This window comes from Apaloderma vittatum, unplaced genomic scaffold (genome assembly GCF_000703405.1).
Source record: "Apaloderma vittatum isolate BGI_N311 unplaced genomic scaffold, ASM70340v1 scaffold8122, whole genome shotgun sequence".
Classification (NCBI taxonomy): domain Eukaryota; kingdom Metazoa; phylum Chordata; class Aves; order Trogoniformes; family Trogonidae; genus Apaloderma; species Apaloderma vittatum.
This window is the reverse complement of record NW_009703006.1, coordinates 4,349-21,495: the sequence shown is the minus strand read 5'-3', so window position 1 is coordinate 21,495 and position 17,147 is coordinate 4,349. Positions and strand designations below refer to the sequence as shown.

The following is a 17,147-nucleotide window of genomic DNA, read 5'->3' as shown; positions in this document are numbered from 1 at the left end:
GCAGGATGGGGAGACACTAAACCAGGCTGCCTAGAGAGGAGGCGGAGGCCCCATCCTCCCCCCCAAAAAATTCATTTTTTTTCTTTACAGGGCTTTTTCAGAACCTCTCGACTGCGGAAGCCGAGGGCCATTGCTTGAGCTGCACTGCCCTCTAGAGGTTTCAGCCCCAACTATCGGTTTTGTTGCGCAATTTCGGAAATTTTTGTGCGATTCCCTTCAGGCAACTTAAGGATAGGCAGATGCCTGGACATCTTGCCCTGCCAATATCTTGGGAGGCGGTTGGAAAAAAATAGGTACCATCCGTCCCTGCAGCCAGACGCACATTAAAGTCATTACATTTTGGTTATTAAAGCTAGGAAAAAACGAAGCCATTGCGGTGGGGATATAAAAAGGAGAGCGCGTGCCTGGGTTTTTCTAAAGCCCACGAAAAAGCAGCTGCTTTTTTTTTTCGAGATGTGTTTGAGCAGAGAACTTTAGCAGAGACTACTGGGTTATTTTTAAGCAACTTCTGCCTCAAAAGATACACAAGGCAAAAGGCGATGTACTCGCTGTCTACGCGTAGCCCGTACCACAGCGACGAACGTGAGAGGAGTCCTCAGGAGCAGGGTGGGATGGAGAGAAGCAGGAGGAGGAGGAAGAGGAGGAACAGGAGCGTAACAACCTTCCACCCTCAGGAAAAAAATCCCTTTTTATGACAAAGGTGACGTTTCTAGGATGGGATACCCTGCCCCCGTGGGGCACCTGCCCTGGCTTCTGCCCCTTCCAGCTCAAGCTCCTGGTATTTAATTTCATTTGTATATCATTCTTTATTATTGTTTTATTAGAGCTGGTTCAGTTTTACAATCCCTAAGACTCCCAGCCTTATCCCCTTTTCTTTTTGGGGAGGTTATCAGAGAGCATCCCTCACTCATTTAGTGCCTGGCCTGAACCCCCGACACCGGGGAAGAGGGAGGAGGAGGAATCCCCGCGGTGGATGAAGGGGATTAATAATCCGAAGGGTTGGAGCAGGCTGCCCAGGGAAGTGGTGGAGTCACCATCTGTGGAGGCGCTCGAAAAACGTGTAGACGTGGCCCTTAATTAATTATCAATCTTTTCGGAACTGAAATACCTGGCAACAGCTACGCAGGGGAAGTCACTCGCAGCCCCGCTCAGGAACTCTCGGGTCAGCGATTACGTGACACAGCTCTGGAATCAGAATGAGTCCAAACTGTTAGTAAATCCAATTAATTATCAGTAAGTAATGACGTGCTTTCATTTGTCTTCACTCCTTTCTCATTTTTACCAACCAAACCTTTTAACTTGGCGTGTGGAAAAAGTTACCGGACGTTCCCAAAATGCCACCTTGAGGAAATCCACCGAATCAGTTTCTGGCTGCTTGGAATATAATCATTTATTTATCTTTACAGTGATGACGGAAGAATGTACAGGTGCTTTCACCCATAGGTATAAAAATCTGTTTATATACAGAGTCACAATAATCTTTTCATCGGGAAATCGCTCTGTTCTCCTGATCCATTCTTTTACTATAAACCACAGGAAAAAAAAAAACAAACAACAAAACCCAAAAAACCCAAACAAATATTTAGTACAGGCAATAGAATTCCAGTAGGTTTGCAACCTGGCATCAAAAGCTCAGCTTTAGATTAAAGGGTAACGTTCGATACTTAAAAAAGGACTTTGAGTCGTAGGACACAAAATAAAGTTGCTTTTCAAATAAGATATATACATCAAAAAATAGGAGTCTAAAAAAGGCATTGGTTTTAATGCTATTAGAAAGCTCTAGAAATGTGCATTGGGTCTGTTTCTTCTTATAACGAAAGACCGAAGGAGAAAGTGCCTCGTCTTTTTAGGAAGTTCCTCCTGGGAGAAGTCAGTTCAGAGTACCTGTAAGAGAGAAAGTAAGAAGCTTGTTTGGAAAAGCGAAGGCTGGTGGCTACCGCATCAAATCAAACGACTTTTTTGGAGCCCTTCCGGCCACGTTTCGGTTCCATCAGTAGTTTGTTAAGTGGGTTATGAAAAAAATGGACGCAAAAAGATCGCAGCCTGGATAAAGGGAAAGGAAACTCAAACAACTTGCATTATTTCAAGCTATTTTAACTAATTTGCTTACTCGGAAGTTTTGTTCGAGGCTGTAAATTTTAACTAATTCGCTTACTCGGAAGTTTTGTTCGAGGATGAAATTAAAGCCAGCTAGGGCAAAAAAAAAAAAAAAGGGAGTTTTAGAGAATATATAATGGAAACAAGAGAATGAATCACCATTTTACTCCAGATAATTGAAAAAAAAATAAAGTTTTTTTTAAGGAAGCGGCAAATCCACAGATCAGGCCTATGAAGAGGCAGAAGATACAAGAAGATGCCTTAGAAAATGAATATGTAGGAGTATGATTTGTTGAAAAACAAATGGAAAAGTCTGAGCAACTGGGGTCATTTTACTCAACCCGGTTTTGAAGAACAGACTTGGATCGCTTTGATACTTCACATCAAGCCTTAAGTGCCAGAAAACACACCCACAACAGTTTCTAAGGAGTGGGTCTTTGCCGTAAGGGATGAAAACCACTGTTGAGGTTTTTTTTCCTCCTCTGTGCCTCACCTGATTTCTTTTTTTTACGCCTCGTCTCCGTTATCCATTTCCACGTCTATATCTTTCGTCGTGTCGGCCGCCCGCGACAAGATATCCGCCATCAGCGCTTCCTCCAGCTTTTTGCGCACTTGTTGCACCCGCTCTTCTTGTTTTCTGAAGGGAGAGGAGGGGAGCTGTTAACTCACAAAGCTCAGAGAGTAACCTCTCAAACCCCGGGGCAGAAAATCAAATGAAAGCAAAGATACCTTCGCTTGCAGAGAACCTGCGACGCAGGAGAAATGACAAGTTAGGGGGGAAAATTCAGTGTTTGTTAACGGGATGGAAAAACGATCCCAAGAGTGCGCAGGGGCTTCAGTAGGGTTTTAAAAAAATAAAACTGCAATAAGAAGTTGTCACCATCTCGCTGTCGGAATACCCTAAGACCCAAGCAATGAAATGGATTTCCTTTTTTCCCCTTTTTGACTTTAGAAAACAATCTTGCAAAAGAACCCAAACCGAGCAAGACAAAGGGGCTGTTGCAAACCAAAAGGTGGGATTTTTGGAAGGGGTTTCCATGCTTTAGGAAAAGAAACCCCCTGCAAACTGGAAGCTTTAGAAAAATCTCGCCAGAGAGACATTTGAAAAGACTCTCTCAAGAGAAACGATCTCACAGAGTCGGTATGGGAGAAGATGGTTAATAAGGAATTCTAAAAACCTGCCTTAGGAGGCTCAGATTTGGATGTAAAAACCACTGGGACCCTCATTTTACGTTTCACGAGACTAGAATCAAGAAGCTCAGAACGATTTAAAAGGTGTGAAGATGAAAAAATAAAAGGGATGACACGACTGCGTCCCACACTCCGGTAATTAGTGGATGCAACAAGAAATCCTCTCTCCTTGCTCAGTCCTAACCTTGAAATTCAGTACTCGAAGAAGGATGAGTCTTGAAAATGAACAAAAAATTAAAACCCACAAGATCTTCGCCCACATGGGAAGAGAGCTGGGCTCTTCGTGTCCTCCTATGGTCGGACTCGATGATCTTAAAGGTTTCTTCCAAGCAAAGAGGAAGAAACGTGCTTTAACCGCGCTCGCTTTGCAGTTCACTCACCGAATATCGTCGTCCGTGACAATGAAAGCTTTGCAGAGGGGTTGAGATGTGTTGAGCCACACGGCCGGGTTCTTCTCAACGGCCGCCGAGAGCTGCCCCGTGATGGGCGCGGAACTGGTGTGCAAAGCGCTGGCGACGGCCGATAACAGGGTGTCGTCGTTGTTACCGGGGCCGACTCCTAAAACCGGAGAGAACGGAAGAGTTATCGCCTTGCGTCCGTAACTCTCGTTAGGTCTTGAATTAATTCTGGGAAAGAAACGCCGGAGATTTGTAGGACATTCAAAATTCCCATGAGAATCTCCCAAGCAGTGGGACAAATTTTGAACGAGGACTTGAAGGTATTTTAGGTCAACTTTCACCAGTCAGAGCACAGTTCTGACGTGTGGTTTCTGTTGAACTAAAACTTAAGAGCGTGAAAAACTCTTTAAGCCGAAACGATTTTGCGGTTCTGAAGCAACTGAGGTTAAGTGAGCGCGATACCTTGTAGACCTTTTGGTAGCTCCATGGATTTTATGATTTGTTCGCTGACGTCCGACGCGCTGAGGCCTTGTAACCTCTTCTCCCAGAAAAGCTGAAGAAGAGAAAACAAGATTGTTCATGAGAAATAATACATAAAATTTAAAAACCCGCTAAATCAGCTCATGGTTCATGGAGAAACCTTCCACCAGATTGCTCCACGTTGCTCCAAGCCCCGTCCAGTTTGGGCTTGAACACTTCCAGGCATCCACAGCTTTGTGAATAACGGTGAATTATAATCTAACTCGTAATCTCTGCAAAAACAATCTCTTAGGCAACAAAGAGAGGATAATTAGGCTCTCTACTGCAAAACCCACCAAACATAAACATCTTAGGAGCTGTTCCTTTTCCTTAGATAAATAAAAGTCGATTCGCAGTTGCTCGAGCAATGGAAGCCTCGAGGAAACCTTTGCTGGAAAGGAAGCCGTTGAAATTCTATTATTTTTAAAAGAAAAGCACGTTAACACTCAAACATTCCTGGAGGGTGACTGATTTAGGCATAAATCAATCAAAACCCTTGAATTTCATCAAGCTCTTCTCTTCCAATCAAAATTGCAGCGTTCCTTGAGCTGCCTGGGAGAGGAAGAGGAATTTTAACTATTGCATCGGGTTCCTTCCACCCCTTTTTTTCAAGGATTCTAACGCATATTAACCAATAACCTTGAGTCTTCCAACCCACAGGAAAGAAAATCACATCTATCGGACCAAACGCGGAGTGCCGAGAGCTAAACGTGTCTTTCTTGTCAAGAAGACACACATAACGTGACATCTTGCAATCTTTTTTTCTCAAAAATTAGGCTTTTTATACTGCATAGAGCTTATGTCAAAACGCCGCCACGGTCAGATTTAATTTGCCAGCTAGAATCTTATTTGATGATCCATTATAACACAACCCACCGCTAAGGTACGTGACAGTAAGTGGAAAAGCGACTTGCAAATCCTTTTAAAACTGTTGTTCGGTGTTTTTTTTCCCTTTCCTTGCAGGACTCACTAAGCCATCTTTGAGGTTTCCTTTTCTCACAGTGGTTTATCAGTGAGAGGGGAAAAAAAACCAACTAAGCCACAGAAACAGTAAGAAAATCCAACTTAAGGAAGCTTACGGAGGGTCAAAATATTTTAAGATGCTCGTCTCGCAGAGCTTGTAAAAGGCTTAAATGACCTCAGGACGTGCATCGAACTGGCAGTTGCCATGAAAAGTTGTTGGCTCTGGTTAGACCTTTTGAAAAGGTAGAACTGAAAAAGCTTTCAGAGATGGATACCTGGAACTACAGAGGCAAGAATCCCTTCTGGGATTTGGGCCAAGAATGGAAGAAAGAGGGAGGAAGGGCGCTGGAAGTGGTAAATGAGTAAGATTTGTGTACAAATGGGCAACGCAGCCGGTGTTTCAGCATTCAAATATCCACCACTGATAGAGTTTGCGCCGAAGAAGAAAAACGAGAAGAAACTGTAGGGATTATTTATGTAAGAAAAATATAGGTTTTGTCTGGAGGGGAGGAGGTTTCGAATACATTTGCAAGGCTGCATTTGCCCAACAATCGGATCTCAGGTGCTCCGCACGGCACAGGCTTGATGAAAAATAAAGTTTCCCAGCAACTTCAGTCCTCCCTCTGGCTTTCCCTGCTTCATCTCAACAGATCACGCATCAAGAGAAGAAGAAATTTGTTTCGAAGATGCAAAAAAGGAGAAAAGTTCGATTGGAAAAGAATGCCGACACGGGAACAGCAAGCAACGATTCCTCGGAGATTTTGCTATCGCTTAACCTGTTAGAATCTATCTGAAGGAGGCAAAGATTTAAATTGGGTGGGTTTGAAAGGAGCCTGTTCTCCAAATCTTGACTCAAATGACACGGATGCCTTCTCAAAGCTTTCAGTCGCTACGTATCTGAAGAAAAGTGTTTGAATTTGCTGGCAGCAATGCTTTGCCTCCAAAAAAATAGAAGTCAGACTTAAAAAAATATATATCCAATATGGATTACTTTTTCTAGCCGATCGTTCGCTCGTTGACTTTTCATCATGGCTCCCTCCTCCCCACAAAAACATAAAAAAGATGAGTTTCTGTTACAATCCTTTGCTTTTCTAGTAGCAGAGAGAAAGAGAGGGATGTAAAATACATATTTATTGGTTTTGCATGAAATTCTATACAAAAGAGATATTACTTGTCAATAAGAACTGCGGATTTTACAGAAACTTCTATCAAGGAGCTGCATATGAAGGTGTTTTTGTCGTTTATATCTGATTGCAGCATCTATCGGAATTTCAAGGGGAACGCGGTACTCAAATGCAAACGACATTTTGGCTTAAGAAATATTAAGCTCCCATTAACTCACTGTTACTCCTGTATATTTATGTTTTTTAAAAATATGTATTTGTCTGCAGGCAACCTTCAAGCCAGGAATTCTGCTCTGCAACTGAAGCGCAGCTGAAAACAAGCACATTTTCAGCTCGTTTCAACCTCCCGAGCGGCAACAACGGGGAGAGATTAATTCTTACCTGTCGTGGCTGCTCCGTCACTCGCTGCGGATCCGACCGGACTTTGTTACTAGGATGATTGGTGACTTTGGTGACGGGCTGTTTGAAAATCGAGGCGGTCTGTCTGATCGGTAAAGTCGTATTTAAGTCTGGTTTTCCCTGTTTAAGAAAAAAGAATAAAACCAAAAAAAAGTGAATTAATACAAATTATACGGAAAAAGTACCCAAATTAATGTTGGGTTCATCCTCTTCTACTGAAGTGCAAAAGGAGTCATCCATGTAAAAAAAAAAAAAAAGAAAATAAAGTAACACTCTAGTGGTTCCACACATTTTTCACCTTCTCAGGAAGAATCCAACTTCTTGAAAGTCCACCTTGCCTTTTGTTAAAATATACGTTAATTGTAATTTCTTAACAACTGAAATAAGTCCCTACTTGTTAGTTTTTTTCACCGCTGTGACTGAAAAGCCACGTCCTATTGACACAAGAAGGACAATGAAAATAAATATGCCGTGATACGTATTTTCCCAATCCGAGTGTATCAAAAAAAAAGGGCAAGTTCACTCTTTTGCAGGATGGTCTTAAGCACCTCAGAACGTTTAAAGGAAGAAAAAGAAGTTCTTATGTGATATTTCAGAAGCTTTACAAGTGGCTCAAAAGTGACACAATGAACATCAATACCAGATTCTATCCAAGGATCAGGTTAAAAGAGTTTTTCATTAGGCTATAGTTGTATTTTTTTTCTTTTTTTTTGAGAAAAAACCACCTCCAACTATTTGATTCCTCGCTTGGGAGGGGGAAGAAGTAATGGAAGAGCCTCTTGAGGATGGTACGGCACTGTTAGATCCTTCCTGGTAGGAAAAAGAAGGAATTCCTCCAGGTAATTCTACAGAATGGAGCACCAAAATAATGTTTGGTATTTATCGAGGCAGCTCAATGCAACGGTTATAACATTTCTGGCCTCGGTCATTCATGCCAATGGCAAAGACGGGGATTTATCGAGACTAATGATTAATTATTCAACAGTAGGACTCGATTCAGACACTCATTTTGGTGATTCCATAGTAAATATTGATTTGCTCATCCTCTCCTAAAAGCCAAATCTTTTTTTTTTTTTCCCCAGACCAACAACAAAACAAAATCCACTAGAACACACAGCTGAATTCTGACAGAGTTCTAGAAATCTGGAAACAATTCTAATCCCAGGCGTCTATTCCTGTCGCTCCTTTGAATCTCTCTCATTATTTTATAGGTCCCTTTTCTCCATCTTTTCCAGGTTAACTCATTAAAATCCAATCAAGGAAATTCTGTGCAAGTTTGCCGCAGAAATTTAGGCGCTTGCCATTTTTGCTCTGCAAATTACAGTCATTTTCGGTGCACAAATCTGGCTTCTAAGTTACATTTTTGGCTTATAAATTACAACCCGGCCTCCCCGCGTCTTGCAATATTACGGCTTTCGAAGGGGAAATACCTGCCGAGCTCTCCATCCACCGGCAGAGCACTCACGTGGACTTAACGTTGCACAAAATATGAACTCGCCTCACACTGCAGAACTTAATCCACGCCGGAACCTTGACAGACCTCTGCCTCTCCTGATCTTGTGACATCCAGTTCAAAGGAGTATTTAAAGCTTTTAAGTCCAGGCCCCCGGGGCATTCTGCGCAGTAGCAGCATTAGTGGTAAAATAGCTATTAAGACTGGTAAAAGCAATAATATTGCAGAGCCATCTGCCACGCGGGGAGCGGGGGGGATAAATCTGGTTTAGCAAACGTTTTCGGAGCGAGGGTCATCGTTTCAAGTTCACGAGGCTCCTTCTGGTCAGCAACGTGACTTAGAGAGGAGTTAAAAAGGCAATCCGTTAAAGTTAAGGGAAATTAAAAGGGGAGATCCCTTCAGGCAGTGGGAGAAATGAAGAAGATTCAGCTCAATTAATGATAAGGCCCCCGGAATGAAAGCAAAAACCGTGATGAGTTATAAACTCTGCAGGAAATAGAGGTTCAAGGGCTCGATGGCCCATGTTCTTTTTTCTCAAATAGTCATTAAAACAAACTGTTTAAGCTAAGAACAGACTGATCCTGAAATCCTGTCCTTATAACCTCACGGCTTCCACACTTCATTTCCGTTCGAATCGTCGCCACACCTGGGCTTTCCGATCTCATCCTAAACAGTCTCTCATTCACGGTGGTGACTTTTGAAGCAGAGGAACCAACTCCGCAGCGCAGAAACTCGCTCAGCTCGCCCAGCCCCAGCGCCTGCAGATAGATCTTTGCTTGGACAGGGCAAAGAAACAACCACGGATAATTCAGAGAAATTCTCCTCCGCCACAAATCCTAAGGCGGCCGTCTGTGAGATTTCCTCAGGAGCAAGGAAAAGCTGCTTCCAGGACCTCCGACCAGCAACAAGTCACAAAGAGCTCTACAACCCGAGATCTCGACAACAAAGTTCTCCCTCCTGAAGAACAGAGAGCTCTTTGGAGCGAGCAGAAACACCAACGTCCCCTGCGCGGTTTTACTTACTAAGGGTATTTTCTGCTCTAACAGCAGCTTCCAAAAGAATTTCAGTCCGCTATCTTTCCGAAGACGTGTCTTTCCCAGAAGCATCAACGTGCCCCAGACATAAGGAAACCTTTTAAAAATTCAGCGATGAGTTTCCAGGCCTTTCAATAACCGGACAGCGTGTTTAACCAGTACCCTCCATCACGTTTTCTTCTCAAAATAAAGAATTGATGAGCACTCGTTGTCCCTTGTCATCTCTCAGAAGAGCTTGGCTCCATCCTCCCGACACTCACCCTTTACATATTTATCAACAGGTCAGTCCCCAACCTATACGGCCACACGGGGTTGTTCTTTCCCAGATGCAAGACTCTCCACTTGCCCTTGTTGGATTTCATAAAATTTCTCCCCACCCAACTCTCCAGCCTGTGCAGGTCTCACTGGATGGCGGCGCAGCCTGCTGGGGCGTCAGCCGCTCCTCCCAGTTTTGCGTCATCGGCAAACTTCCCGACAGTTCACCCTGTTCCTTCATCAAGCTCACTGATGAATATATCGAATAGTCCTGGTGCCAGTAGTGACCCCTGAGGGACTCCACTAGATAAAGGTCTCCAACTAGACTTCTGATTTTGAGCTTGGAAGCACTTGGAGCCCTGATTGCGAGCTTGGAAGAAGTGGTCCTGGAATATTAACCAACTATTTTGGGCCCCTTTACCTTCTAGTGCTCTGTCCCACGGGCTTTCCCCTCGCAATGGCTTGAGAAGGCCAAAGTTGGCCCTGCTGAAGCCCAGGGTTGCGATCCTGCTTGGTGTTCTGCCACCAGAATCCCACAGCACAGCATCACCCACGCTAGCCTGCCCCTTAATTCTCCCCCACAAACTCTCAACTCGCCCCCGCACAGATTTTTAACTCCTCCTGTGTGATGCCCGTGCTGCGTGCGTTCCCGTAGAGGCACTTCAGCTGTCGGCCGGGTCATCTTCTGGGTGGAACACCCCGGAATTCTCTCAAGGTGTTCTATGGATGTTGGCTCCTACTACCTCGGGAGCCCCTGGTTACACAGGAAACAACGGCACGATTAGTAGTGAAGCGAAACTCCTCCTCTAGCGTAACGAAACCTATCAAACATCTGCCTTCATCGCACACACTGAAACGTACGACGCTAATCTGCTAACGATGAGAGTGGGCAAAATGAGAAGTACGGCAAGACAGCCTTTCCACCCACCAGCTGCCCGGGCACGTCCGCCAGAAAGGACTTCGTTACATTTTGATATTCCTTCTTGAAACTTCAGGGGAGCTAAGGAATCGAGCAACATTTGCAGAAAATTCTTTGTTAGGAAAACAAACAGCCCATAAAATTGTGAGTGGATGCACAAACTTGCCTATGCAGGTCTGGGTTTTATGGTGCCCCAGCAGCAAACCTCAGGAATAAGTTGAGATCTTCTTTTTAACTCGCCCAGGAATATGGCAGAGATTCTTGAAAGCTCAGGAGTTACAGATTCAAGTCACTTAGAAAGAATAAATAATATCTACCTAAAAAAAAACCCCAGATTTTTTTCCCTAATGTTGTATTTAAACAGAGCGACATTCAAGTTGTCAAAGATCACAGGAATACAAAGTGAGCACGAACTCTTCTAGGTTTTATACACCGAATTTTTGTGATTTCTGCTCATGCAAAAAGCCTAACGAAAGCTTTTCCTTGGACTAGCCCCAAATTATTAGAAAGCCTCACGTTGCTGGAAAGAAAATATTAAATCATTCCAACACATGCTTTAATGAAAAAGAAATCAGCATGAAATGTCTGGTTGCCACATTACAAAGGGCAGATGACAAAAACCACCAGCGCACAAGACATAACTGTAACTCGTTCGATATTTTCATGCGCTAAGTTACAACATCCTGAAGAATAAACCACTTGGGGAAAGAAAAAAAAATAAGAAAACCCTGCAGGGTGTTACAGAAACCCTCTCAAACTGTTGTGTGAGGTTTCTAAAGCTGGTTCAGGACCAGATTATATGAGAGTCAGCTAAATTTGTCCCATCCCTACAGGCTACATCGGTTATTTCACTTCAGCCTTTTATTCCTCCTCTACTTCCCACATTTTCTTCAGCACTCCAAAAGGACACACTGTTGCTCAAAAACCCAAATAAGACAATCAGAGAACAAAGGCTCAATTGAGCCAGGCCCAATCTCGAACAGGATAAAAACCCAGCCTTGCTAAGCCGGATGCAGCGTCCAGATTTGTACGGATTTGCCTCAGAAAACAAAACTTCCCAGCACGTATCGCAGGCGTTAAAACCGTGAGTTACTTCATCTCGGAACAGGAAGATGAACATCGCAATCTTAAGCCTCGCACGGGAGAACCTCTCGCCGTTAATAGTCCTAATTTTTCCCGTCTAGAAGGAAATCATTCAGGTAGAAGACTAGCACTGAGGTTCTTAGGCCGACTCCTGAGCTACTCAAACGTTTGATTCGTACTTTAACCTCACCACGGTATTTTCTTGGTAGGAGCAGAGTATTCCTTCTATTGATCAACTTAGGGCTCCACCGCTACTCAAAATTAAACATACGCGCACGTGGTAGGAGCGGCCTGCTTTAAGCAGAAAAGCAACGGCTACACGAGCTATAAGGCAAGGAAATGCGTAGGATTATCCTTAAACACAGTATTTACTAACAAACCTTATTTTGATTGAGAGAATCATTCCTTAGTCTCTGTTTGTTCTTCTGCAATTTACTGGGCATCATCTTTCCCGTTCGGAAGTCAAAACTGCTGAGATCAACAGTGTTTCCCAGGTATCTTGCCAACTGAGGCTTGCTTCTGAACTTCTTACCACTTGGACTAAAAAGAAGAAAACACTTTAGTATGTTTTGTCGTACAAGCGGATAAAACCTTGACTTCTTACAACAGGTTTTTATTGTTCCAGCTCTAAAAGGTCTTTATTCCACGGGGGGGGGCATGACTGACCTCTGCGTATCCACCGGGGACTTAACGTGCTGTGGGGACGTTGGGATACGCCTCGGGAAGGGGGTTTAGCGCTCCGGCTAAACCAAAAAAATACATGAACATCCGAGCGCGGGGTCCTCGCCACGCAATCGCGTGCAAGGGTTAAACTCGGCGCTAGCTAAGGCCAACGTAGACTCAACAGCAACCCTTCTCCGCTCCCAAAAAAGCGAGGCGTTAAGGAGATGAGCGAAAAAAAACTAGGAGCTCAAGTGGCAGGATTTCTCGTGGCTCCTGCGTCACCGAGACCGGCGAGCGAAGCCAGACGAGGAACGGAGCAAGGAGCAAGCAAGCAGCAAGCAAGACGATGCAGGATACGGAAGAGGTCCGAAGCTGAGATTAGATATATAGACCCCACCACAAGGCAGGAAATCAGCCGCAGGGAAGTTAGTTAAATCTCGTCTTCGTCTGGAATCATTATTAGGCCAAAGTTCCAGCTGATATTTCCAATTAACGTCAGCAAATGGCCAATTTCTTCGTAAGGAAGAGGAGTTTTTAGCGACCTTTCCATCGCGGGATTTCCTAACCCCACACCTCTACTTTGCCCTCGAGCACCTTGACCACACTGGCTGCGCGCTGTCTGCGCTAAATACACATCCCTGAATATTGTCACCGACCTCCCTGAGGATTTCTGTGGATTTGGGAGGCCTGCGTGTGAGCCGTCGCTGACAAGCACCTCTGACAAGAAGCTAGAAATGGGGACGGTGTTGCCCCCAGACTTCAAAGCTCGTCTCAAGAACCGCTCCGTAACACTCAGGCAGCAACACCAGCTTGTGAGAGTATAAAAGAACGGACAAAATGGTTAAATTCCCAGCACGGAAAGCCAACAATCCTTGGGTCTAACGCAAATTTCTCTCGGATGAAACAAGTGTCAAACTATTCCCGACTACCGAAACCCAAAAGGTTTATCTGAGCTCCGAGAGCTTTTCACGCCACTTCCTTTCCGCAGAAAACAACTGAAGGTTTTTGTTTCCTTTGGTCTTCCACAGTGTCTAGTTATTTATTTATTTATTTATTTATGGGGGTTTTTTTCACTCTTACAAACACCTTGAGGCAAGAACTTCCCTGCGGGAGAACACCTATTGAATTCTGGGAGAAATCGCTCATTAAGCCAAACATTTTTCAAAGCCATTTAAATGAATCCAGAAATATGGAGAAGGCCTAATTAACGAGGGGTAAAGGGTGGGAGAAAAAAAAAGACTTGAAACAGATCGCAATCTGAGGCTCACCTCCTCCAGGATGGGTGTGGGAAGGGGGGAAAAAACCTGCGGGAGAACACCTATTGAATTCTGGGAGAAATCGCTCATTAAGCCAAACATTTTTCAAAGCCATTTAAATGAATCCAGAAATATGGAGAAGGCCTAATTAACGAGGGGTAAAGGGTGGGAGAAAAAAAAAGACTTGAAACAGATCGCAATCTGAGGCTCACCTCCTCCAGGATGGGTGTGGGAGGGGGGGAAAAAAAGAAAAAAAAAAACCCAACCACCAACAAAGAAACACCACACACATAAATCCCACCACAAAACTCCCTTCTGCTTCTCCTGAACTCAGGGCTGAAGCTACGCCACAAGCCAAGCTAAACACCACGAGAGTTTTATTTTACGGAGCGTGGATTAACGCTCTGGTTTGTTAACGGGCGGGAAAAAATTCTGCACCGAAGGACAGGGCAAGTCTTTCGGGGGGGTTGTTCAAATCACGTGCCTTTCGTTCTTATTCGAAGAACAATTTGATTTCCTACAACTTCTTCTATTATATCCTCACTTTGGTAGGGAATTCATGAGGAAAAGCAAATTTTACCGACGCATGCAAGGCTGTTAAATTCTATTATTTACACATCTAACATCTCGGGGGGGGGCTTGTCGGTTCGTTCAGTAATCCGCAAGCAAATCAAGGCGGCGGATTCGATATTCCACGTGAAGCATCCGGGCAGGTATTAAAAACTATTTCAATCCACAGAATAAAATCTACCATTGAAGGCAACGGTGAAAGGCTCAGCGGGGAGATGAACACAGGAGCTGGAAGGATTTAAATAAATTCCGAACTTGATTTCCACCCCACCTAGACCAGCTTTCCCATCTATTCATTGTTTCACTACCAGTCACGTAGTCATTTCCAGTTTCTACTCTGTCAAACCCCGCAAGTAATGCCTTAATTCCTGAATCACTCCCAGATTATCTTCAATCTCGAAACCTGCTCCTGCTGCAAAGCCTTCTCTTACCCGCAGAGAAAAAAGCCAAATAAAAGGTCTACTTGCAGAGGTTTTATTTGAACATCTATTAAATAAGTAGTGGTTACAGAACCCATTTAAACCAGGATGGCGACACAAAAGCCTGCTACTTACACACCTTGGTTGAAACTAGGAAACAGCACACGTTCTTCCTTTTTTTTTTCCTTTTTTTAAGGCGTTAAACTCAAGTTTAAGGTCAACCTTAGCTTTGAGTAGAAAAGAAAGGCAGAAGGGGGAGGTATGAAGCTCTGTTATCTCCGAGAAGGCACCGCGGACGACGGTTCGGAGAGATACTGGAAGTCAAACCGAAACGAACGTCGCCAAAAGCTCAGGCTTCCGAGTCACGCTCGCTGCGGAAGGTTTTTAAAAACGCGTCGCTTCGAGGTCCCCTAAAATTTCAACCGCTGCAAAAGCCAGAAGCACGGTCGACCACGTCGTTGGAAGGAAACGTTGCCCAGCCAAGGGAGAAATCAGGAAAATTTGATCCCGTCCACACGTTCTGCACGTTTATTGAGTCAACACCGACTTCTCTCACGCACCAAAGCGCAAGAGCTCTGCGGTGCCAGAGCGGAGCCTCTGGTCTGATTAAATCGCGGCGTGACCCACCATTGGGACGATTCAAAACTGCAAGACCCGCGTGGGATCGCGCAGGAATACCTCCAGATATCAACGATGGTTTGCTATTTTTATAAGCTTTAACCACAAGTTACAAATGTTTCGTCTTACCTAAAGACAGGCAACTTTCTAGAGCTTGTCTAAAAAAAAATTAACTTCAGGTTTCTGGTTTGTTTCTTTTTACAAAGAGAAATGTAAAATATTGAGCGCACCCAAGACACTTCATTCTGCTTCCTCCCGTCAAATTAAACACCGTGCGACGTTCTTCGACGTAACCAATTAACAAAGACCAGCGCACCCCAAGAGGTGACAGGCAACGATATTAAAAATTATCGTTTTAGCCACACTGTCAAGGCTCAGCTCACTTTCTACAACATTAAAGGAAGAGCAAACCCCCTCGCCTGCAGCAATTCGCTCGTGCAAATTCACATATTCTAAAGTTCCTAGTGGGCTGAAGCAATTATGTTACATAACGAACTTGCACGGAACTTTATTAAAAGACCCTAATTAACGCACGAGGAAGTTACCTGGAATTTTATCCCTCAGCAAAACTCATCTGATGCCAGCCTGTCCAGCCCCCTCCCCAATTCACAATGCCAAGCAAGTTTCCAGGCGAGATAGTAGCGTCGGTTTATTAAAAGCAACCTTCCTGGCAGACATTTCTGGACTTGGTTGCTTTCAAAAAAATAAATAAAATTGCTTTGGCAAACCTCCTTTCCTTTTTATTTTGAGTTTTGCTCTCCCCGTCAAACACATCTTGGAGGAAAATCTCAACGGCAGCGAGCTAGATGCTCCAAGAGCAGGTGGTAACAGGACAGACGCTGTCTTCTCCAGGTTTAAAACATCTCGGTTTTCAAAGCAGCTCTGCAGCACTGGCTAAAACTGAAGAAGGAGAAAGCGTGATCTCCCGGCTGTTAAAACTCTAATTCAGTCGCTCAAGCTCCCCCCTGGCAGACTGGGGTCTGACCTCGGGCCACAGAGCCACAGAGAGAAATAAAAATACTTTGGAAAAGGCAATTCTAAAGACTAAAGACACCTTCATTTGGTAGCGCAAGGCAAAACGTTTCTGACAAGCGCTCCCCTCCCCAGGTTGGGAAGGCAGGCCAGGGAAGTAAGACTGAAGACATACCCGAGCGTTTCGAGGAGTAATAGCACAAAAGACCACAGAAACGCCAGAATAAAACGAGTTGTTTGATCTTACGTTCACGGGAACCTAAGGCTGGGCAGCTGCTGACTAAAGCCTCCTCTGGGGAGCCGCCCTCGACGGGAACAGGCCACATTTGTTTGTCGGGAGATCAAAACCGCTCCGCAACTGTCAAAGATCTTTCCTCCAAGATTTGTTTGCAACTACTTGAACTCATCCTCTAAGCTGTTCAGAGATTGAGAAGAGAAATCACTACATGAAGAGCACAAAATAACACATTTTCAGGCCTTCAAAGGAGTTCAGCACTTGGCATCTTATTTGACTTGCAACAAAAACACGGTTTTTTACACATATAGCTTATACCACCCCGGTGTATGGCCAACACCAAGCAACGGCGAAAGGTTAATTTCCAGACTGGTATTTAATCTTCTATTTATGGCAACAGTTTGGATTCGTTTCTCAGAATCTATTTCTGTTTCCTACACAACCTGACCAACTCCTTTGCGAAGACAGAGGACTGCTTCACCGTGCCCTCGTAAAACGAAGTCGGAGTCAACCACCAGCACCTCGGAATAATCGTTATCATCAGGCAGCGCAGGGATGAATGCACCCCCTAAAGAAAATAAATTTATTTTACATACTAAGGCAGCAGGGTTCAAGGAGCATTGCCAGATTTAAGCAGGGGAGATGCAAGTAACAGACTCATGGAAATACAAAGTAACACCTGCTCCATTTAAACTTCTTTTTTTCCATCCTCCCTCGGACAGGCAAACCAAAAGGCAGCCAAATCACTCAAACTAAAACTTCATTTGATCCGAGAAAGCCTCCAAGAGGTTGGTTATTTCTTGCACGGAAGGCGAGGTACGTCCTCAAAATTTAGATCTCGCTTCTCAGAGCTTGCTCTGCGCTCTAATTCCCTTTGGAAACAAAGGACCCATAAGCCTACAGAGAACATAAAACTGACTATCCCTCAGGAAGTCTTGCTTTTAAAGATGGAGGTAAAGGACTCCCTAGAAACAAACAC

At 44.2% G+C, this 17,147-nt stretch overlaps 1 protein-coding gene across 1 annotated transcript; it reads right to left on the bottom strand.

The window, feature by feature from the left end:
- Positions 1-2,604: 2,604 nt before the first annotated feature.
- On the bottom strand, positions 2,605-16,876 carry LOC104270168 (methyl-CpG-binding domain protein 2). Its single transcript, XM_009864440.1, has 6 exons — positions 16,863-16,876; positions 11,816-11,975; positions 6,674-6,811; positions 4,149-4,239; positions 3,669-3,846; positions 2,605-2,734 (listed from the first exon to the last, which is right to left on the bottom strand). Exons 1-6 carry the CDS (start codon positions 16,874-16,876, stop codon positions 2,605-2,607), a joined length of 711 nt encoding a protein of 236 aa, XP_009862742.1.
- Between the last annotated feature and the right edge of the window lie 271 nt (positions 16,877-17,147).